The sequence below is a fragment of the Jaculus jaculus genome, chromosome 9 (assembly GCF_020740685.1).
Source record: "Jaculus jaculus isolate mJacJac1 chromosome 9, mJacJac1.mat.Y.cur, whole genome shotgun sequence".
Classification (NCBI taxonomy): domain Eukaryota; kingdom Metazoa; phylum Chordata; class Mammalia; order Rodentia; family Dipodidae; genus Jaculus; species Jaculus jaculus.
In genome coordinates this window covers 2,399,358-2,423,895 of record NC_059110.1, presented here as the reverse complement: position 1 = coordinate 2,423,895, position 24,538 = coordinate 2,399,358, and the positions used below count along the sequence as shown (strand labels likewise).

The following is a 24,538-nucleotide window of genomic DNA, read 5'->3' as shown; positions in this document are numbered from 1 at the left end:
CTATCCTCGACATGGCTGACTCTATCCTTGAGAGCTTCTAAAGAGTTTTAGGCTTGTTCAATTAGGTTTGCATTTTCTACAACTTTTTTATATATAGTTTCCATCCCTCTGTCAAGTTCCCTTTTTACATCATTTTCTGATTTTCTTGATGCTCTTGGAATTCCTCCTTGCATTTCTTTATGTCTTCATTTAGCATCACTAGCTGATTTTTGAAGTCCTCTGTTTTTTTACTCTCCTTCATACCTCTGAACTGTCTTTGAACTCCTTCCATTTTCTTATCTATTAGGTCTAGTCTAGTGATGGCAGCATCCACACAATTATCAGTACTTTGTTGCTTTTCTGCAAGTTCTACCAGTAGCTTGATCAGGGTTGCATTGCTCATAGCTTCATTTTGGTGTTCTGATCCTAATGTCTCTTCTATGTTTTGCTTAGAGACATCCATTGCAGGACTGGGTGATCTTACTGGATGTACTTGCATTTGATTTTTCATGTTATTTCTTTTGCGCTGTGGTCTGCCCATCACAATGTATGGGCAGAGAGAGTAGGACTGTGGTCTCAATGGGCAAGGGAAGTGGTGCCTCTTGGGGGAGTGGGCCTGAGCTTGCATGCAGGCAAGCAGATGGGCAGAGCGGGCCTGAGCTCGCACGTGGATGGATCAATTAGCCTGAGCTCCTGTATAGTGGGCAGAAGGGGTATTGGGCCTGAACTCGCATGGGTGGACAGGCAGAGCTGGCTTGATCTTGCGTGGTGGATGGGCAGTACAGGCCTGAGCTTGCATGTGGGTGAGATCGCCGAGCGATCACCCTGCGCAGTGAGGCGAGTGGAACTCTGCTGGCCCAGGTCCCCTTTCCTGCAGTATGTGTGGGAGCATCCTGAGGCTGGGACTATGGATAGCCCAGCTGCTTGGGGGGCATTGGGGGGCTGGTGCGCTACTCGAGAGCCAGGGAATCAGCTGATTCCCTTTTTTTCCCTCCGCGCCCGCCCTCCCACTGGTGATCTATTAGAGATTGCTCTCCCCTAAAAGACCCAGTTCACCCTTAATGCCTTGCCTTTCCTTCCCGGGGAGGTGTGGCACGGTTAGGCTGATGCCATCTTGACCAAAGTCCTCCAAGCTCTTTTTAGTGGCATGAATCTGACCAGTGTCTAACAGGAAATGAGGTGTGCCACGAATGACCCACGGGCAGACAATTGGCAGGAAAAGCAGCCCAGAGAAACACCACTGACTAGACATGGACAAAATCAATTCTCAGACACACAGGGGGAAAAAGGTAAAACCCACTTTAAGGATTTGGAGTTGATTTTTAGAAAACAGTGACTTGTGAATATTCTTCTTACTTTGTAAACCACAGAGTACTTCCAAAATGGGGGCATCAAAGCTGGGTCTTTGAAGGTGGGGGGTAGAAGACTGGGCCATCCTCACAGACCACCATCCTATGTGTGGAGGTCCTCCTGGCCAGCCATGCTTCCTGCTTGGTGGGCAGCTCCTCCCCGGGCTCCGTGCAGTTTCGCAAATGCAAGTCGTCCTTGGTGAAGCACAGCTCTATCTGACCAATGGTCTGCACCTCCTCTCCCTAAAAATAGAAGGTGACAGACCCATTAGAGGTGTAACCTTGGGTGATAGTTGGATTCAGGTGTTCCCCCCCCCCCCCATCAACTTAGGTGTTCTGAATAGTAGGTTCCCAGCTGATGGAGATTTAGGAATTACCACCTCCTAGAGGCAGTGGATTGTTGGGGCGGGCTTATGGGTATTATAGCCAGTGACCCCTTGCCAGTGTTTGGCACACTCAGTTATCCAGCTAATGTGGTCCAGGAGAGGGGTGTCCACCCTCTGGTCATGCCACCATTTCCCCCTCCCATCATGGGGCTTCCCCCAGAGTTTCTAAGCTAAAATAAATCTTTCTTTTTCCCCAAAGCTGCTCTTGGTCAGGTGATTTCTGCCAGCAATACGGATCCAACTGCAAAATATGGTCTTTAGTTTTGAGGCCATGATGCTTCAGCACTGGCCTGAGGATAACAAAGTGGCTCCCAGACTGAGAGCAGGGACCCTGCAAGCAAGCCCTCTGTCCAGGAGACAGCCACATGCACCAGGGAATGTGGCGGTGGGCAGTTAGCTCAGCCTATGGATTGGATGTCCCGGGCGCCCATGCACTCACACAAGTACAATGTCTGTCCCAGCAGGCATCAAAGGAACATGGGTCATTTCAAAATGCCAGGATGCTATGCCCATGCTTAAACAGTTATGGCCCATGAGCCCACCTAAGCAGGTGAGCACCTGTGCACAATTGGCACATGTCCGTCTGCATGGTGCACACAGGCACATGTACATGCTCACAGATAACAGGTCCCAGTGAAACTCTCCCAGAAGCTCCGTGGTGAAGACAAGGCTGTCAGGACAGCAAGCCTGCCCCTTCTGTAGGGTGACAACACCCAGCATGTCTCACCTGCTCTGGCAGAAGGCACTGGATCTTAGGGACCACACCATAGATTCTGGTAAGGGCATCTTTAAAATCTTCCATCTGTTAAATCAAAGTATTGGAAACAAGCATCAACAGGAAAAAATATCTAACAGCTCTGTCCCCTCAAGAGCTCCCAGCATGCCAGAAGACAACTGAGAACAACGGAGGCTGAGGTACAATGCGCCCCGTGATGGGCAGAGGAGACGCTGCCGGACCGGGCTCCCCACACTGCACACAGTGGATTGTGCCCTCTCTGTCCACGTTCCTCTTCACCATGCAGCCTAACTTTTCCCCTGCCCTGTCTCATTCCTGGCCCAGTTTTTCCCCTCCAGACTCTCTTCCCTGAAGCTGAGACCAGTATCACTCTGTTTAGTCATTCGTGTTCACTACTGTGACCCTTCAAAGCTTTCTCAGGCTGTCCACTCTTCAGATCTCTGCTACCTGCCCTTCCCTATAGTGGACACCACCTCCTTCATAGAAGGCACCACCAGAGTGCCCACTCTGCATCAGTGAATTACAAACATGAACTCCTGTTTGCCATGGCCACCTCCACCACAGGCCGAGCCCTGACCACGCTCCACTTGGAGCAGCACCAGTGTCCCACAGAGCACATGAGTGGACACAGGCCTGGAGGCTGAGTGTACAGCAGAAAGCCCATTGATGTGCCTGTCAAGCGAGGTACAGGAACAGAGAAGCGCCATGATCGTCTGTCCTTGCCATTCCCACTGTCACTGAAGGCATCCTGGATACAGGGAGTGAGTGCTGCTGAAACCCCAGGCAAAATGTGAGGTGTAAAAGCCACTCCCTCAGCAGCCTGAACAGAGCACAGGCCAGGGCAAGGAGGCCCAGCAACTGTTCTCCCTGTGGCTGCCCCAAGGGGGTTCCCCGGGAGGGAAGAGCACATGCCAACTGGAAAACAAGCACAGTCCAGCAGATGCTGCCCAGAGTAGGCAGGTTCCAGGCCACCTCACAAGCTCTCACCAGGACCGCAGTGTTCAGCACCAGCCCGCCTGGGAGCAGCAGAGCCACCAGAACAGACCGCAGACCTGGGCTCCCAAGTCTCTGTCCTAAGTGGCCCGTGGCTTGTGCTCACCATGCAAATGCAAACAAGACCAGGCAAGACCAACTAAAAGCACACAAGTTGGCAAAGGGGGTTCTGGGCCAGAGTCACAGTGCAGTCCACAGAGAGGCCCTGCTATACATCCTCAGAGATACACAAGAGGAGAAGATAAAGGCAAGACTTACCTGGTAGTAATTGATGGATGGCTTAATCCCAAATTTTAGGAGGACACTAAAATACAAGGAGAATTAGCTGTATGGTGAAGTGCACTTCATTCCGGTTCTGATAAACAGTTCACAGTATAAATGAAGGCCTGCTTCAAGGAGAGTGTTTCGTCTTCCTGACTCCCAGCAATGTCTGTTAACAAGTGCAGCAGCAACAGGCAGCTCCCAGCCCTGCCCTTCGTGGCCCTCAGCATGCACTGCGCTGGTGGACACCTTCCCAAACCAGCTGTCACAGTACTCAGGTCGCACTGCTCCCTAAGACAGCTGGCAACTGCGTGGGACTCTGGGCTTCTCCTGGAGAACTGCACTGACCACACGTTTAAATAATTTAGATGCCACAGCCTCAAATCCCTGCCTAAGGCCCTGTACCAAGATCCTGTCAAAGCCCCACAAGTTAGTGAACACCAGAGGAACAAGGTGAACACCCCAGACCACCCATCCCAAAGAGTTCTCTGTGGTCCCATCACATTCAGAGATGACCCTGGATATGCCTCACAGGCTGATGTGAAGCCATGGTCTGTCTGCCTCTGTCTGTCTGTCTCTCTCTCTCTCTGGGTGTTGACTTTCTAAAGCAAAGGGATAAAATAGGAAATGTGGCAGTGTGCACCTTTAATCCCAGCACTCGAGAGGCAGAGATACAAGGATCACAGTGGGTTTGAGGCCAGCCTGAGACTACAGAATGGAATTCCAGATTGGTATGAGCTAGAGAGGCAATTTACCTCAAAATAACAAAAAATTAAAAGTTGCAGTGATAAGGCCTTGGATAAACTGGGTTAAATATACTACTCAAATTTATTTTACCATTGTGGGGCTGTTTTTATTTGCTATTTTTTTCGTGACATCACTGGGAAGTGTTAAGTAATACCTGTTGGTCATATTCTAGTCTACTGGGCATGCCCTCCTGATGCAGTGACCAAGAAAATGATGCAAAGACAGGCAAAGTTGGCGCCCAGCAAACTGACGTGTGTCATGACTACGGTGAGTGAGAATGGCACGCTACCCCAGGTGTTGCAAGAACTGCGTGGAGGGACCTCTGCTGCTTCTCAAGCTCCGGCCTCCTGGCTTGGAAGGGAGAAAACGTGGTAGACAGCTTGTGACACCTTCTTTCCAGCATGTGAGAAGGTAAGAACTTTGGACCTTGCTCGAAGCCTGGGGGGAGAAGGACTTGCTGTGGCAGTTCCTTGTGGTCCTGAGCAGTGCTGCCTGCCCGGGAGTGCTCTCCCTCAGCAGGCCTCTGATCAGCGAGCAACCGGCTTTAAATGCTGCCAGTAAGACACAGTTTCTTAGTTACTTAGGCAAGAATTAAAACCCTTGGTAACACCTGCTAATTCTCACTTTCCTGTTTGGTTAAATGAAGTGTCTGACTGCAGGGTTAGTCAGCCTCAACTCACACCAGCACTGCACAGACCAGGCCACAATCATCTCGAGAAGCTCTACAGCCAGCCCCTCAGTGAGGAAGGTTCCTTAACTGCAGCCTTCCTGTGGCCCAAGGGTGCACGCTGGATGCCAATGAGGGTGGACCTCAGTGAGGAAGGTTCCTTAACCGCAGCCTTCCTGTGCCCCAGGGGTGCATGCTGGATATTCCTGCAGTAGTCCTCACAGCAGCTTATGAAGTGGTCAGCACCTACACTTGTTTGGGTGAAGCCTTCTGAAGATCTTGTTCTTATGGCAAGACAACAGTTTCTTCTAAAAGAACACCAAAGGTTACACTACATGCACAACAGATGCAATTCTAGATGTAATGTGTCACTGGCATGTGGTTGCTAACATATGAATGTAATGACATACATTTGAAGAGCTAGGATAGAGGAGAATCTGAGGGCAACCCATCCACTCTTTTCACATCATAGAAATAAGATCTAAGGAGGTTTTACAACAAAATTATACAACCAGTTAGTCAGGACAGGCTCACAGGCACACTTGAAACCCCAGGCTCTGGCATCTGTTGGTTATAAAGGTATTAATGTCTATTATCCTTTGAGGTACCCTGTCTCTCCCTCAAAGGCAAAAGGATCCCTCCTGTTCTGTGTTGTATCCATCGATCCAAACCCCAGCTGTTTCTGATCAAAACAACACAGGAGGCCATCTGTATGAGATGACGACACATCACTGTGGATACCTTTTGTGTCCAGGAGGCAGCATGTGACCGAAGGAGGTTTATTCATCTTTTAAGCAGATTTGATTTCTATACCATTGGGATTGTTGATGAGCAAAGGATGCTGAGAGTATTCTCATCTGAAGAACTGCTCTGACCTAAATAGGGCAAGCTGCACATACCACAAGCAGCAATGCAGATGCTGTAGAATCTTTCATTTTACTATATACATATATGTACTTATGTGTATGTGCATGTATGTAGGATGTGTGTATGTACGTAGGATATGGGTGTGTATGTGTGTATGTATATAGAGTCAGCCGACACTTATTTCTCACACTTCTGGAGCTTAGCAAGTGCAAGATCAAGGTGCTAAAAGATCTAGTGTCTGGCAACGGGTCCATTCTCAAACAGTGCTTCTCACTGTGTTCTCCATAGGCTCTCTATCTCCTCAGAGTTCCAGCCTCATGGCCTGTCCCCACCCTGGAGTCAAGCTTTGTAGGGAGATCTATTTACATATGTCCCACAACAGGCAAGCCTCCTGTGACATCCTCTTCACCCGTCTAGTCCACCGCTCGTTACGGTCTCCTGTGAGGTCCTCTTCACCCGTCTAGTCCATGCTCGTCACGATCTCCTGTGACGTCCTCTTCCCCCGTCTAGCCCACCGCTCGTCACGGTCTCCTGTGACGTCCTCTTCACCCGTCTAGTCCACGCTCGTTACGGTCTCCTGTGATGTCCTCTTCACCCGTCTAGTCCACGCTTGTCACGGCCTCCTGTGACGTCCTCCTCACCCATCTAGCCCACCGCTCGTCACGGTCTCCTGTGACGTCCTCCTCACCCGTCTAGTCCACGCTCGTTATGGCCTCCTGTGACGTCCTCTTCACCCGTCTAGTCCACCGCTCGTCACGGTCTCCTGTGACGTCCTCCTCACCCGTCTAGTCCACCGCTCATCACGGCCTCCTGTGACGTCCTCTTCACCCATCTAGTCCACGCTCGTCACGGCCTCCTGTGACGTCCTCCTCACCCGTCTAGTCCACGCTCGTCACGGCCTCCTGTGACGTCCTCCTCACCCGTCTAGTCCACCGCTCGTCACGGTCTCCTGTGACGTCCTCCTCACCCGTCTAGTCCACGCTCGTCACGGCCTCCTGTGACGTCCTCTTCACCCGTCTAGTCCACGCTCGTCACGGCCTCCTGTGACGTCCTCTTCACCCGTCTAGTCCACGCTCGTCACGGCCTCCTGTGACGTCCTCTTCACCCGTCTAGTCCACGCTCGTCACGGCCTCCTGTGACGTCCTCTTCCCCCGTCTAGCCCACCGCTCGTCACGGCCTCCTGTGACGTCCTCTTCACCCGTCTAGTCCACGCTTGTCACGGCCTCCTGTGACGTCCTCTTCACCCGTCTAGTCCACGCTCGTCACGGTCTCCTGTGACGTCCTCTTCCCCCGTCTAGCCCACCGCTCGTCATGGCCTCCTGTGACGTCCTCTTCACCCGTCTAGTCCACGCTCGTCACGGCCTCCTGTGACATCCTCCTCACCCATCTAGTCCACGCTCGTTACGGCCTCTAGCGCGACAGCGCCATGCTGACAGGAAGGGCCAGGTCGGAGCATGCTGCTCTCACAGCCACTGGATCCTGTGTGCTGACAACAGGCCCTGTCTTCAGGACTAAGGCCAGAGTAGGCAGGCAGTCCACACAGGCTGGGCTCGTTTCTGTGGCCACCGCTGTCCACTTCTTCAAGAGGCATGCCAGTGTGATACAAACACCTCTGTCTCAAGGAATGGTTTTGCTGCAGGGGCAGACCTGTCAGCCTTTGTTCTCTTGGTGTCAGCCAGTAAGCCGGTATCATGAAGCAGCCCACGTCTGCACACACTCCATGGGCATAATCTAGAATAAGCTCAGAGGCTGCAGGGTGCCAGGGTCTCAGGAACGAGCCCACCACACCTCTTTCTGGTGTCAGTTCTGTAAACCTAAGACTGCTATAGTCAGTGGTCTACACACATCCCCAGCAACAAGAGCCCCGAGGTATTGGCAGTGATGTGGGCACCTACCTGTTGAGGTCGAGCTGCTTGTACAGATCCAGGCTCTTCCCAAAGTACTTTCTCTCAGAGTTGAGGATGGCCACCTGGGCAGCACAGGTGCCGTGTTTATCCCACTCGTGCTTCCTGTGAGATTCACCGCAGAAGTGCTCAGATGTGTCCCCCAAGCACAGAGGACAGATGGACACACATAAACACACACTCGGAGCAGGAGCACAAAGACACGGACACAGACAGACACACAGACACACACACACAGAGAACTACTTGGATGCCTGGGCTAACACCAAGCAGCAACACACAACCACTATCCTTTCCTCGATTCTCCACCAGGAATCACCTCACCGTTGTCTCTCAATCACAACATGCTCAACTAACAAGTACCTAAGAAAGAAACCGCATCCATTCAGCTTCTCACCAGGTCCACTGCAGAGTGTATGGTCCCCTGTGGAGCTGGTGCCTGAGCATTTTACTAAATAAATTTGGGCTCCTCCCTGCCCCCAATGCTGAAAATTCTACATGAAAATGTTTCTAGGTTAAATTCATCTTTCTGGTGAAACCTCATTGGCTGGAATCTGAATTATACATTTCATATTGGAAAAGGATATTAAAAAAAAAGACACACCTTCAGTTGAGCTAATTTAATGTTTTTTTTTTAAAAAAAAAAAAGGAACAATGATTTTCAAAGCCATCTTGAGGTACAGCACTTCCTAGTCTCAGCTCCTGTTGACCTGGCAGGAAGAATCTCACCTCAGCCCCTAGCCGCCAGTGAGATCACTATCCTCAGGCAAGTATGAAAGCATTTGATGAGGCTAAGCTTCAACAGAGAAAAATTTCAAAGTGAAGTTATGAATGAAGTAGCAATCAGATGAGAAAACAAGTTCTTATCGGGATGGGGATGTGGCTCACTGGATAAAATGCCTGTATGAAGTGCTGAGTTCAATCCCTAGCACTGCATGAATCAGGCCTATAATTTCAGCATTTGGGAGGGGGAGAGAGAATCATCAGCTACATAGCCAGTGTGAGTGCAGCCTGGGCTATATGAGACCAAAAGAAAAGAGGACCGGAGAGAGCTCAATGGATAAAAGAAAAAGAAAAAAAAAAACAAAACACTTGGCCTGGCATGCACGCCTTTAATCCCAGCACTCGGGAGGCAGGGGTAGGTAGATCACTGTGAGTTCAAGGCCATCCTGAGACTACCAAGTGAATTCCAGGTCAGCCTGGACCAGAGTGAGACTCTACCTTGGGGGAAAAAGAAAAAAAGAAAAACACCCTTGCTGTGCAAGCATGCTGACCCGAGGCTGGATTCCCAGAAACTAAATAAAGCCAGTGGAGTTCTGAGCATCTGTAATTCAAGTTAAGAGGCAAGGAGAGGAGGATGCTGGAAGGTTACTGGCCAGCTAACCTGGCCTACCCAGCAGTGAGTAAGAGCCCTGTCTGAGCAGTGTGGAGGATGAGGGTGACAGTGACCTTGTCCTAACACGCTCACACGCAGTACTAGACATGTGCACATCTGCCCTCACACATACATCAAGATTTTAAAGAGAAAACAAATTCCTAATACAATCCCACCTGACTTCATCTTTAACCCACTTCAGACAGGGTCTGTTCTCTGTTTTCCAGACAACAGGCTTCTCTCACCTTAGGGGACAGTGTCTGCTCTCTCCCTCTGTGCCTCCCGCAGTCACCATCTAGAACACACTTAGGGCATTCTTCATGCCTGTGTTCAGCATGTGTGATGGCCAACAGAAACTTACCAGAACTGGCTGCGGTTAGGAGATGAGTGAATTACATCAGGCCAGTATATCTTCATGTCTGGCATAAGATCCTATACATGATTAAATATGTTTTAGTAAAAAGAGTCATGATAAGACCAAAACAGACTCGAAAGCAAGAAGAGAAACTTAACAAGCTAATATATTTTTTAAACTCTGATTTCTGATAGTGGATATGTACATGAGCAAAATATTCTGTGCTCAATCTGCACAATGTTTAAGAGACGGGAAAAGTGAAGTGTGGGCAATCACACCAGCTCTCACAGTGAACGCTACACTGCAGTAGACAGAGGCAGCGGAAAACTGTTCACACCCAAGGAGCTACGGAAACACATGGAGCAATGTGAACGCACACTGTCAATAAATGCTGCAGCCACCATGGCTGCGCTCTGCACAGCCCCAGCTTTGCGGCACTCCAGGAAAGGGCACATCTCAAGCAGACAGCTAGATCAGCGGTTGCCAGGGACTTCAGGGAGGAAAGATGATGGGGCAGGACGATCAAGTGAACCTCGGCCTCTTAGGGAAGCAAAACAACTCCATGGGGCATCTGGCCCCATGCCTTCTCAAGATCTGTACAACTACAGTGAAAAGTAGAAGCCCTAATGCAAGCTCAACATGCGGTCAATATGGTGTCAATACCAGCTCACTTGTGACAAACCCAACAGAGATGAGGCTGTTAATGGAGGAAACAGTCTGTGCTCAGCACTCAATTGTTCTGTAAACCTAAAACTGCTCTAAAAATAATGGCCATGGAATGGGCATAAGCTCTTGTTTTCCAGGGGTGCCCTCTTCCCCTGGTGGGTGGTGGCAGTGGTCCCACAGGGCTCGGGCTTATTTTTCAACATCTATACACCCACCAGACAGGAACCTGCAACATCGACACACCTATCAGACAAGGGCCTGCAGTGGCAAAGGTCTGTCGACAAACAGGGCAACTTCACCTTCTCTTGTCCCCACATCATGATGGCCTTCCCTCCACCTGACCAACTCCTCCTTTCCCGCAGCTGTCCACTTCAGTTCTCACTTCTACATGCCTCTCTCACCTGCCGGCCCCTCAATCTAGCTCCAGACCCCTTCAGAAGTCCGGGGAAGAGCCAAGGTGAGGAGGCTGCTTTTTGGTGGGACAAATGCTACACAGTGAACCAGCATGCTGACAGCAAGCAGTAGCTGGTATGGTACTGAAGACACATCAGCCCCTCGAGACAGAAGGCATTTCAACCTCCCTTTTCTCCCTCTCCCCACTGGCACATCATCAACCTCCACTTCTCCTGGCTCCATTTTCCGAGATCCCTTCTCTGTCCTGGTTTTCAACACTGAGCTCTGCAACATTCATGTCACTTGCCAAACGGGCCCTGTCCTCGGTCCTCTGCCCCTTCCCAGTTACCCTGACACCTAACTACACAAAAGGAATTGCTGGCTACCTCTAAGCTTGTGGAGGAAGGCCTGGCACTCCACACGAATTAGCAAAGGCTCGAGTGCACATCTGCTAAACCTTCCCGTAAGCTCATCATTTATTCTTGACCTAGAATTCTGTGACTGACTCTGAAACAAGAGCTTTTCCACTGCAAAGGCCCATCATTTCCCCCTTGCTCAGGATTACGTGCTTAGAAACTCACAGCATCTGTGGCAGAAAGGCCAGCTCTGGACACCATGTGCCTACTCCGATTCTCAGCTGTCTAGACGTTTCACCCTACACCACTTTAACCAGACGTCCACCTTCATACATGGACCCGGAAGCCATAGGAACTGGGGGACAAGCTGGGGCTTGTAGATGAGCAACAGGGTCTACACAGTGAGCACGAGCTTTGCTCCCACCTGAGCTTGCTCCCCATAGCTCACTTACGTGTGGCTGGGCCCTGGGCAGAGAAGGAGAAAGGTCAGATTTTGTGAACTGTATGGAGTTGTTTTAGATACTGAAACAGACCCCAAGGCTCAATCCCAGCGACCCTGCAATGTAGACATGACTTTGAAGGCACACCTTTGAAAAGAGTTCACATCATTCAACACTCCACTGCAGTTGAAACAGAATTATAATAGAATACCTGAATCTCATTTAAATCAAAGTGCCACGATCGGTTACATTCTTCTCCTTTATCAGGCCTTAAAATCCAAATTAAAAACAAAAAAAATTGTATTAGTCTTGGGGAGGAGAGCTTCTATCTGCCACTACAAAGTACTTTCATTAAACTCTGCAGAGAATAAAGAGAGAAATTCTAATCAGGAATGCCTCACTGTATGTGAGCCCCTCAACAAAGAATGCCCAGACACAAATAGGCATAATCTGATTTTCTTCTGAAGAGGAAAGACATGGAGTTGAAACTGTCCAGGAAAAATACAAATAGGCTGGCTTCTGAGTACAGAAAGCACAATTGGGGGAACTCTGGCATGAGCCCAAACTAAGCCCTTTCCTAGGGGAATCCTAAGTTGTCTGGCCTGAGTCATGCCTAGTCCTGTGGGGGCAAATCAAGGTATTTTGATGCCACATATATGGACATAAAAGAGATATTAACTAAAGATAATGCAGGCAAAACATGAAAAAAATTGGGTGAGGTGTAGATAAAACAGATTATCTGTCTGTTTATCTAGTTTATTTTATACATTTACTTATCACAGGCTCCAAGAACAAAATAAGAAAGTACCTAAGATGCTTAAACATATACTTAAACTAGATTATCAGTCTATGAAAACAGAACTAAACAACAGAATCAAGGTGTTGTTAGAAAAGCAAGAACCAGGCCTCCAGAATCAACTACTAACAAGAGTGACAATGATTATGGAGACCAGACTCCAGTGACACTCGCCTGTGTCTTTAGTTCTAGTTCATCTAATACTCGTCACAGTTCGTGACAATCATTATGGAGACAGGACTCCAGTCACACTCGCCTGTGTCTTTAGTTCTAGTTCATCTAATACTCGTCACAGTTCGTGACAATCATTATGGAGACAGGACTCCAGTCACACTCGCCTGTGTCTTTAGTTCTAGTTCATCTAATACTTGCCATAGTCCATGTATTGTCCAGTAATCCAGAGTGTCTTGGCAGTTGTTTGCCTCCTAGGAAGAAAAGACATAGGAAGATAATTGTTTCAAAGCATTTAGCAACTCCATTTTCTCTCAGTACACACCAGCTAGACGTAGGTACATGACAAAAGCCAGGTAAACCCAGTGTTGATGTTAATTAGGTCCATTCCAGCCACACGTTCATGAGAAGGTATCAGGGCTGGAGAGCTGAGGGGTCTAGGCCAATCCTAAGACAACTGACAGACTCTTCATGTGCTCACATATTAAGTCAGCCTACTGGAGACACCTTTGCCTGTAAACAGTCAACTTACCATATGATCAGACATGGCCATGTGAAAACAAAGGCCGGCACCCTGCTCGGCTCCTGCTTGTTCTGGTACCAGCCCCAAGCATGTGAGTGTCACCATAAGAACTGACACCTGAAGCAGAGCAGTGAGACAGGAGGGTATCGTAGACCTCAGAGTAATGATAACCTTAGATAAAATTCTCAAAACTGAGCTGGGAGACGGCTTAGTGGTTAAAGCATTTTCCTGCAAAGCTAAAGGACCCCCAATTCCCCAGGACCCAAGTAAGCCAGATGCACAAGGGGCACATGCATCTGGAATTTGTTTGTAGTGGCTAGAGGCCCTGCTGTGCCCATTCTCTCTCTGTCTGTGTCTCTCATCTCTCTCTCTCCTTGCAAATAAATAAATAAATAAGATTTTTAAAAATCTAAAAACTTTTTATGGAGATCCAAATGGTTTACCTAAGATGGACACTGTGCATAATACAATATACAGCAATGGATCTGGGCTATGAGACTTGTGGCAACAGAACTCAGGGCCAGCTTCCCCCAGTGACGAGGTGGACCAGGAACACGAGTTTGGGCCAGGTTCTCACAGACAGCAGGCAGCAAGCTCTGTCACATCCCGATGCTTCCCCACTGTCCAGCTCTGACAGAGAGGCAGACTCTTTCCATGGCTGCTCAAAAGATGAGGGAGGGCCTGGCTCAGGTGACTGAGACACCTTTCCACAGTTGTCTACTACAGAACGGCTGGGTGACCATGAAGGACTGCAGTGTAGGCCATGTACTCCACCACACCCACCACCCAACTCCTTCCTTAAGGAAGCTCATTCCCCACAGGTGCCCTGTGCAAAGGGAGCAACGCTGGCACTGAACGAAGGCCTTTGCTGAGCTCCACGTCCGGGCCTCGCCCCCAGCTTTCACGGAGGGAACTCCGGCAAGGGGCAGCTTTCCTCCTCAGTGCGTGGACACGGCTTCCACAATTCCACAACACTGGGCTTACCGAGGGCCACAGTGAGGACATGCCAGGTCACGACATGCGTGTCCCAGCACAGTCCATGTGCACACTCCAGCACCCAGAGGTGGTCAGAAACAGCCTTGCTGCCCATGGTGGGCAGGCAGTGGGCTGGAGCAAGAGCTTCCTCACCACCACCCTCCTGTCTGAAATAAATTGCCCAACAGTAGCATTGCCTAACTGCCTATCTACAGCTGTGAGGCAGAAGGGCACTTCCCTGCAGAGTAACTCTCTGCCAAGGGGCACAAGCACATTTCCTCACACAGGTCAGACTGGCCCGGCCCTGGCCTCAAGGCAGCTCTTCCAGTCACAGCTCTCCCTCCACGTGGTCCCTCAGCAGAAGCCGAGGGCTTCAGCAACCCCTGCCGAGCAGCGCCAGCCAGGTTCCCCGCCGCCTCAACCCTCACGCCCTGCAACTTCTACACTGTCTCGGTCAACATCATGCAGAGCAAGAAACAGCGCAGGATGGGAGGGATACAATGCAAGACCACAGCCGTGTGACGCAATAGGGGACTGTCACAAGTGAGTGTCACGTGACAGTGAAGAAGCAAAGAGAACAACAGAAATGTCACTGTCTTGATGGCTCTTGAGATTGGTTCTTTGACTCTTCTGTGTGGAGAATTCCCTGAAGTATTCACTGTAGGTTTGGCTTTGTGTTCCTATGACCATAGAGCTGGGTTTTGTTATGAAAAGGTTTCCTTTCACCATCTATGATGAGGGATACTTTCACTGGGTACAGTAGTTTGGGTTGGAAGCCATACTGTTTTTCGACTTTGAAGTGCTCCATTCCTGGCCCTTCTGGGGTGCTGCTTATGTGGTGTGCCTGACAATCAGCGCCAGGGTGAAGGAGACAGGCCTTGAGGATACTCAACACCTACCAAAGAAGAAATCCAGAAGCTCCTGAGAGCTCAACACTGGAGTAGACTTAAATAAAACACACCCACCACAGCTCAAGGAATTTTGTGGAAGAGGGAAGCGAAAGATTGTAAGAGCCACAGGTTGGGAAGGCATATCCAGAGGCAATGCTCCCTACCCCTGAATGACCAGTTGCCTCTCTCACAACTCATAACCCACAAGCCCATGGGGGATACCAGCAACCCCACTGAGGACAGCCTCCAACAGAATGGGGGAAGGGATGAAGGAAATGATATGTCCATACAAAGTATATTCTTAATAATAATTTTTAAAAAGAGGGCTGGAGAGATGACTTAGTGGTTAAGGCGCTTGCCTGCAAAGCCAAAGGACTCTGGTTTGATTCCACAGAATTCATATAAGCCAGATGCACATGGTGGCACCTGAGTCTGCAGTTCATTTGCAGTGGCTAGAGGCCCTGGTGTGCCTATTCTTTCTTTTTCTCTCAATAAATAGATAATTATTAAAAAAAAAAAAGATAAAGATGTCACTTTCATTTGTCAACAGGAAATTAAACCAGTGAGGAAGCAGAAAGATGATGACAGGCTATTTTCTGCTCATAGGAGAGACTTTTTATAAGACTTTCAAAAAGAGAGAGAAGAGACAGATCTAGGCCTGTTGTGGGTAGAACTGCATCTCCACAAAGATGCACCCACTGTACCCTGCCCCAACAGGCCAACCTGTAAACATGACCTCATTTAGAAATAGGCTCTTTATAGATATAACCAAGATAAAATGGGGCTCTGCTATATCAGGGTAAGCTGTAAAGTACAATTACTGTGTCTGGAGAAGAGAGGCAGGGACACCCCTTGAAAGAGGCAGATATGGGGGTGATGCCACTTCTATTAGGAGCTGGGCGAGAGGCTGAAAGAAACCTTCCTCAGAGCCCTCCTGAAGGAATTGGACCTCCTGAGGCCTTGGCTTCAGACTCTCAGCTCCAGAACTGAGTACAAATACACTTCTGATGTTCTAGGCCACAGCACTTGGGATTGTGTGACAGTCACCCACCCTAGGAAACTAGCACGCAGTCCTCTTTGAGCAAGTCACATGCCCGGAGGCCCAGTCACACTTCGGCCTCTACCGTGGGGAAAGGCAAGGTGGCTGGAGGCTCGACCATACCAAGCTTCCATGCATGCGGACCAACCTGCACACACAGGGACTTACCTTGCACACTGTAGGAGGCCAGTGCTGTGTCAAAATTAGCTTTTTCCATTCATTGTTGCCACTGTGAAAAGACAAGAAATGCGTTTTTCAAAACATTTTAAAGTGGCAGAAAAAAAAAAAAGTAGCCCATACAGCCATCTACTCATTCAACCTGCAGCGTGTGTGGGAATAGGGGTGCTGGCAGCAACAGGCAACATCGCAGCCCCTGAAGGCACACTCCAGGGCAGAAGGCAAGGCACACTGTAAGAACGTGTACCCAGTGGCACACACTGTAAGTGGCGAAGGATACGTAAGGCCGTGTCCACAGTGGCACACACTGATATGGTTAAAGGATATGGAATACCACGTAAACAGGGCACACACTGGTCTGGGTGGAGGATACATAAGACCCCTGTCCACAGTGGAACACACATCAGGTGTTACCTGGAACACAGAATGCACCCCAAACTGCCTACATCACAAGTTGGTAAACTGAAATTGTCCCGACCCAGAGGCTTCCCACAGGCATTGTGGACCTGTAGTTTACCCTGCGGGGACTCTCAGCAGGAGGCCTGCTCTGGGTCAGATATGGTTGTTCCCAAAAGTTCATGTGTTGGAGGTTGGGTCCCAAGATGACAGAGTTGGGAAACAGTGGGAACACTGAGATGTGGGGACTAGTGGGAAGCCCTGAGGACGTAGGTGGCATGTCCCTGGAAAGGATAACTTTATTTCGCCTGGGACCCCGCTTAATTCTGAGGACTGGCATAAGAAAGCCTGCCCACCCAAGTCTCCCTAGCTTCCTGTCCATCAAGGTGACCTCACCTGCATATACCCCCACTATGATACCAAGGGCTCCTCACAAAAGCTGGGCGGACACTGGCACCATGGTTTTGGACTTACAGGATGGAGAACTAAATACATCTCTATTCTTTTTTTTTCTTCTTCTTCTTCTTTTGGTTGTTCAAGGTAGGGCTTCACACTAGCCCAGAATGACCTCAAACTTACAGCGACCCTTCTACCTCTGGCCTCCTGAGTGCTGGGATTCAAGGTGTTTGCCAGCACACCCAGCCATCTCTATTCTTTATAAATAACCTCCCTAGGGCTCTGCATCATAGTACCAAAAATGGACTAATGTAACACCACCAACCATATTTACAAGGCTTAACATATACAGGGATCAAAGTAGAAAATATAGCTGACATGGTTGGGAAGAACTCAGCACTGAAGTTGACAGTTGAGAATAAAACTTGAGAGAGTTCAAGGTGAAATATACATGTCGGGATGGAGAGATGGCTCAGCAGTTAAGGCACTTGCCTGCAAAGCTAAAGGACCTAGGTTCAATTCCCCAGGACCCACATAAGCCAGATGCACAAGGGGGTGCATGGTTCTGGAGTTTGTTTACAGCGGCTGAAGTCCCTGGTATGCCCATTTTTTTTTCTACCTACCTCTTTCTCTCTCTCTCAAATAAATAAAATAAATTATTTAAAAATAAAATAAATAAAATGCACGTTACAAATTAGCTTTTGGAAATAGTAACAGTATTTTGATTTAGTATCATTTGCTTAACAGTATATAACAATATAAAAATAAGCAGCATTCACTGTTAAATAATTACAGATTTCACAATTAAGACACCATGAAACTTATTAAGTCTGAACTGAAGATGTAAACTTTCCTTACAAAAGAGGCAACCAGCCAGGGGTGGTGGCGCACCCTTTTGAGCCCAGCACTATGGAGACAGAGGTAAGAGGAGCACCCTGAATTTGAGTCCCGCCTGACAATAATTAGTGAATTTCAGGTCAGCCTGAGCTAGAGAGAGCCCATACCTCAAAAAAGAAAAAAGAGAGAGAGATTATCTGCTTTGAGAAAGAGGTGCACTGGAGGAACTGTTAGTCTGGCCATTGACAAAGGTGCAAAAAGCCTGAAAGTTAAGCCAAACCCAGGAAGAGCAGGTGAGCCTTCAGGACATCTGTAACCAACTGTCCATCTGCAACTCCGGTGCAGTAAGAGGCCGGGAGATTCGCTTAGGCCTGTACTCTTGGAGAAGGCCACCGAGAAAACAGAGACCCCTTCGGTACGGGAGGTCCACCTGGCCCGCCTAGTTACGGGAGGATGGAGGGGCAGTGCCATTTTTTGGAGGGTGGGAACCCCGCCGGCGGCCTGGGCTCTCCCCGCTCCCGCCTCCGGGAGGCTCGGGCACCCCCGGCGGCGGCCCTGCGGGGGCAGCGCCGCGCCCGCACTCCGGAGCGGGGACGAGCCTTGGCAGTCACCGCTCACACTGCACGGCGCATACGAAGGTGCACGAAGGCAGGACTGCTCAAGAAGCACGCTTCCTGCAGACTTTCCCGCAGCGGGGCAGCCACGACGCCGGATACCGGGCCCACCTTTTCCGCTCCCGCCGTGTGAGCCGGCAGGCGACCGACTGCCGTGCAGAGAAGCCGAGGGCGCGGACGGGGCTTCGACGCTGCCGAACGAGCGGGCCCGCCCGCCGCCCTCACCTCCGCGGCCCGCTCACCTCCACGGCCGGCCCGCGCCGTGCACGCAGCAGCTCAGCGCCAGGCCCCAGGCCAGCGCCGCCAGCCAGCCCGGGAGCCGCCCCGACGCCATGGCGCGGCCCGCGGCCGCACCGCCTCCCTCCCCGCGGCCTCCGCGGGCACCCGAGCCAGGAGCCCCTCCAGCAAAGGACGCGGGCCCCAGCGAGCCGCCTAGTGACCCCAGAGGCCACGCCCCCAGCCCGGGTCTCCTCGGTGGACACGCCCCCAGCCCGGTCTCCTCGGTGGACACGCCCCCAGCTCGGATCTTCTCAGCGGGCACGACACCAGCCCGGGTCTTCTTGATAGACACGCCCCCAGACCGGGTCTCCTCGGTGGACACGCCCCCACGCCTCGGCCCGTCTGCTGGACACGCCTCCACCTTCCTCCCCACCCCGCCCCACCTGCCCTGCCCCGAGAGGCCTGGCCGAGGTACCAGGGTAGGGTGCGTGTCCACCGCCTCGGCGGCCTTCCCTAGGGCGGGTGGAGCGTCTGCCCTTCGCCAAGACCTCCCAGCGCACTCCTGAGTGACTGCGCCCACGCGGGGAGCTTTGCTGGCCTGGCCCGCCATCTGCAGGACTGTCCCCAGCCCATCGCACCGTGGACTCAGGCCTCCTCCGTGCAAAGCAACCCTGGGATCCCGCTGTCCCACAGCCAGAGGAATGGCCCCAAAACGGGATCTCCGGAGGAGCACAGGCAAAGCTAGCATGGCCAGGCCTCACCCAGCTATGCTCTCTGTCTACCTGTCCCCAGGCTCCGCCGAGGCCACTCTGTGACATCAGCGAGGAAGGAGCCTTCGCGATTGGCAGCGAATGATATATGCCACAGTGGCCTCACCTTCAGGGGGCCATAGGCAGGGTGTGCTTCGTGCTTGCATGCACCTTGGGAGGAGTCCCACTTTCAGCCCCTCTCGCAGAGGGGCCCACACAGGCCAGATGCCTCCCCACAAAGCCCCTTCCAGAATCCCAGCTCTGGGCTTTGCCAGGCTACTTATCCACAGAGGTATTTTCAGTGCACCCACACCTAGGCTAGAGCCATTCGTGCCTTTGGTGGAGTTTGGGACCTATGGCTTCCACGGGGCACCCCAGTCTAAATCTGGGCCTGTAATGGTCTCCTGCAGGCCTGGACCCGCGGGAGCAGCTTAACATTGAAGATGAGGAGTGGAGAGGTGGCTCAGCGATTGGCGCTTGCCTGAGAAGCCAAAGGGCCTCAGTTTGCTTCCCCAGTACCCATGTCATGCCAGATGTAGCATATTGTGGCTGGAGGCCCTGGTGTGCCCATTCTCTCTCATTCTACCCGCCTCTGTCTCTCAAATAAATAAATAAATAACTTAAAAAGATATTACCTGATTGTTTGGTTATCTGTTTTTAACTCTAGACTTCAAAGGGTTACTAACCCCCATGCCACCCATTTGTGAAACAAAAATGCTTGGTAGAATGCTACTTCTCCTTTCACTCACAAGTCTAATTTTTAAACATCTGAGAGAGACCTGTTAGGACCCCTGCCAGAGAAGCCAAATCCGGACTTCCTGAGGCAGGGTTATTGAAAAGGATTACCTCAGGGGTGGCAACAGTATACCACCATAGTGGGAGGGGACAAGGCAGTAAGAACATAGGGATAGTGTGTGTGTGCACTTGCATCTACTCAACATTCCATAGAGAAGCGTGGAGGAGGCCGGAAAAGCTGGGGCCGTGTGGCTTTATTGGATATCACACCCAAAACACTCCTCGGAGGGGTCAGTATGTGTAGCTGACAGCTTCAGGTTCGCTGAGATGAACTTTCAGACCAGGCACAGTTATGGAGGAAGGGATTTATTGAAGTTTACAGATCTAGGGGAAGTTCCATAATGGCAGAAGAAGCTGACCTGCCTTCACAGGACCAAGCAGAGAGAGGGAAGTACAAGCCTAAAGGTCAAAAGTCACACAGCATACTTTAGGAACTCCAGCTAGGCACACTTTGTATATCTTTAGATTGAAATCTGAAACCCACCACCACACCTTAAGATCACCCAGTGACATTGCCTCCAGCCAGGTAGCCAGCAGATGTAAACTAAAACAATAAAGAACTGAACATATTGGGGGCCAACTATTCAAACCACCAGCTCTTCAGCCTGAGGAAAGGGCATCTTGACAGTTTGGGTGACCAAGCAGTTCTGCTCACAGCTGACCAAGGGAAGAACAAGAATTTGACGGGTCAGCATGTGGCCTTGTCCTCAGCAGACAAGAAAGCTATCTGGCCTCTCACGGGGCAACATGGGGAAGGGAGAGGCTTTAAACCATTTTTCCAGAACCCCAAGTGTGAGGGTTTGTCTTCTTTGAACCTTTGTTGAAGAAGGTTCTCAGGCTTGGAAAAAAATTTCAGCATGGTTGCCAATCTGAAAAAGCCAGCTAGTTTTTTGTTTTCAACATACTTCTCATCCCCGAGAGTGCCATGCCACACACTGCTCTACTCTCCCCCTCCCACAAGTGTGCTGAGCATGAGGAGAATGGGGCGCCCGCTCACCTCCCTCACATCCTCCCAACACCCTGTACCTACGCAGTTTATGCTCATAGTTCAGCACTCCTGTTTTGGTGAAGAGAAGCTTCCCACTTGTCCAAGCTCTCCAACCCTGAAACCTGGGTATGACAAGATCCTAAACAGCCCTGCACCGCCCCAGTGAGGGTTGGGGAAGTGTTTGTGTGATAAAGGAAGGGACAGGGTGCTGGTCATGCTGCAGGCCAGCTGCCTCGCCCTGGAGCCCAGGCCTCAGAGGTGGTAGGAATGAGGAGGTTGGCTTTATTGCCTCCCACAACACTGAAGGAGACAAAGCATGAGGTTTAAGAGATGGAGTCAGGTTGTGCAGCGGCATGTCCTCAGAGAGGAGGAGAGGGCAAGAACAGCCGAGCCCAGGAACGGCAGGGCTGAGATGAATGTTCAGTCCCACTCCTCCTCCAGTGAGCAAGTACTCTCATGACGTCGCCTCCTGGTTTCCACTCCTGGATTCTGGTCCCTGGGTCAGTTCTTGCAAGGCGATGCTGCGACCACACCAATCCTCAGCAGTTTTCTCACACAGAAGCTTATCTTTACAAGGCACAGTTATGGCTGAAAACCAGCCCAGGCAAATGGCAGGGTGATATCAGAGTCACACAGTGACCTTGAACACTGATGCTTGCTCATTCAATGAAACTGTTGGCCAGACAAGTGAGATGGCCAAGCTGGGCATCAGATGAGTAGAAAACATGCCTCCCTCACAGGCAGGGCACTGTGGTCACCTGGCGATGTAGTCTACCCACAACTGAGGAGGTAGAAAGAAGAACTTTAAAGAATCAAGAAGAAAATGATGAGTGAGACATGGGCATGAACTACCATATGTGATATGAAGGCCCTTCCCCACGTGGCATGGCCTCAGTGGCTGAAGTGACTCCATGCTTCCCCTGTGAGACAGCACAGTGGGAGAAAGAAGGGCCGGACCTGACTCCTGACTGAGGAGCTGCTGTGGTGAAACCGCGGGTGCGGGACAGAATGCATCAGCCACCAACTAGTCATTAGCTGCATGCGCTACACTGAATGCACCAAATGTCAGAGAGCAAAGTTTTAAAACATCACATCCCTCCATATCTTTGCTCTTAGGAAAGCGGGCCCTGGGGGCTTGGGCAGGGGCAGCGAGCAGCCACAGTTGGGTGCGGAGCCCACCCGATAAGTGTCTTCCAGCATGGGCCTGGCCTCAAGACGAGCAGGCGGAGCCTCTCCTCACCCTCACCGTGGGGGAGGAGCTCACTGCGCTCTCGCTCTGAGGCCCAGCGCGCTCTGAGGACAGGGGTTCTCCTTGGCACACAGAGCTCAGGAGGAAGTGCCCTGGACACAGCATCCTTCCATGTTCAAAATGAGAAATTACCTACCACAGCTCCCCGAAGGCGTGCTGGAGTGATTTACCCCACTACCTGATTTACTGTTCCCAAATTATGCACCCTAGAAATACTTATGGAAAGCAAGATGCGTAATTTGGTCCCTCTTACATTCCTTGAAAAATAGCACATTGCTGCCGTGGACTGACTCTCGGGGAGATCAGGACCGAGGGAGAACAAGGGCGAAGGCTCAAGGAGAACTCGGGATTCGGCGAGGAAATGACAGACAGACACACTCAAGGTAGAATATGCTGCTGCAATTTACTGAAGGTTTCATGAAGATTTTATACAGATTGAACAGAGAAACTTAGCAAGCCAACAAGTGATCTCAGAAATCATTAATCTAAACAATCTTGAGTATTGTTCTATTGTAAGCATACATGTAATGTTGATCAGGCAGGAACTGTACCCATTTTTTAAGAAGGGCGCCTTGTATCATTGACCACAACATTATACAAACAGAAACTAGGTGTAAGGTGAATAACAGGTTACTTATTTCTTATACCCCAAGGACTGTATAAACACCAAGGCTTACGCTTTCTTGTTAAGCGTTCCCATAAATGAAAGAGAATGCCATAGCCTCCTTTTTACTTCATAATTCACCCATCTATTACCGAATTCATCATATCCTCCCTCATAGGGGAGTGGAACTAAGTAGATTCCAGCTCTAGGAGTCCACCATCTGTCCTTGATCAAGTACTGAACATATCCCCCAGGAAGTTTCCTGGTGGGAATGCCTAAGTTTTGTAACTCCTTTTCTGCAGAACTGTCATGTTTCTTATGAACACTACCGATCAACATTTCTACTTTCATATTCTCAGGCTCAGTATCGTTCTCAAACATCATAAGCTGTTTTTACTTTACACCATCTAAAAACTGTTCTAGAGTTAATTTTTTATTCCTAGTAGAGTTATATATTCTCTCCATTGCCCTAATCATAGGAGGGGCACATTCAATGCTTAGATTGTTTCTTGTACTCTGATTGCGTGTATGATTACTAATAAGTGTTGAATTAGTTGTTCTTAGACAAACAGCTAGAAGAAAGCAGGAAAGAAACAGCATTGGCGCCAGCAATTAGGTCGTCGTGACTTCATGGGCAGCAGGAACCTTTACAGTAACTGACTGCCAAGGGGTCACCGGGGGCATCCCTCCGAGGAGTGCTGGCCCTCTGTCCTCAGCTCTCTTCCAGTGCAGAAGCATTTCTGCTTGCTACACAGGCGAGGTCGCCGTGGACGTAGCACATTGCCTTAATATTCTTGCTTACAACTCTATCTTCTTGAGCTCCGCAAATAAAAGCTGTGGTGTGCTGAGGGATGTATCTCAACTCCCTCTGAGATCCCAGCCTCCCCTGACAGAAGTCTCAATGAGACACTGAGTCTCCAGTGCTCAAAGGCTGCTGAACTGTCCTGTGAGCGGCACACCTGGACCTCGGGGAAGGCCACCTGGGTTTAGACTCAGAGGATCCCATAGTGATGAACACGATGGCCCTGGAAAGTTAGCTGCCTTCTCTACAGCTTAGTTTCATATCTTCAGAAGAGGAAACCAATAGTCTTAATAGAGGGCCATGGTGATTGAAAGAGGAAGTGTTCATACTGGCTTCACCAAGTTGGCCAGCCCAGTCCCTAAGAAGAGCCCATGTTGTTTTCATCTGTCAGACAGAGCTATGGATCTGCAGCTGGATAGAGAGAGAGATCAGGGCTCCTTGGTTAGGACTCTGCCTTGGACTTGACCTGTGTGTTAGAGGGTATGTTAATGTGTGTGTGCCAGTGCATGTGCATGCACATGTTTATATTCATGTGTGTGGAGGCCAGAGGACAACCTTGGTGTCAACCCCAGGAATGCAGTACACCTCTTTTTGAGACAGTCTCTCAGTGGTCTGGAGCTCACCAATTAGGCTAGACTGGCTGACCAGCGAGCCCCAGGAGCCCCTCTTCTCTGCTTCCCCCCGCACTGGCACTGCAAGCATGCACCACCAACCCCCCCCCCTCCAGCATTTTTATGTGGGTTCTGGAGATCAAACTCAGGTCCTTATGGTTGCAAGGCAAGTACTTTATCAACCAAGCCAGTCCCTTGGTTTTGTTCTTTAGTCCATCAATTTTAAATTCTCA

The 24,538-nt window shown here is 50.3% G+C and overlaps 1 protein-coding gene across 1 annotated transcript; it reads right to left on the bottom strand.

The window, feature by feature from the left end:
- Positions 1-1,261: 1,261 nt before the first annotated feature.
- Rnaset2 (ribonuclease T2) lies at positions 1,262-18,834 on the bottom strand. Its single transcript, XM_045157902.1, has 9 exons — positions 18,531-18,834; positions 16,037-16,097; positions 12,643-12,695; positions 11,686-11,743; positions 9,626-9,696; positions 7,881-7,994; positions 3,702-3,747; positions 2,442-2,516; positions 1,262-1,571 (listed from the first exon to the last, which is right to left on the bottom strand). Exons 1-9 carry the CDS (start codon positions 18,620-18,622, stop codon positions 1,371-1,373), a joined length of 771 nt encoding a protein of 256 aa, XP_045013837.1. The 5' UTR covers positions 18,623-18,834; the 3' UTR covers positions 1,262-1,370.
- Positions 18,835-24,538: the final 5,704 nt, after the last annotated feature.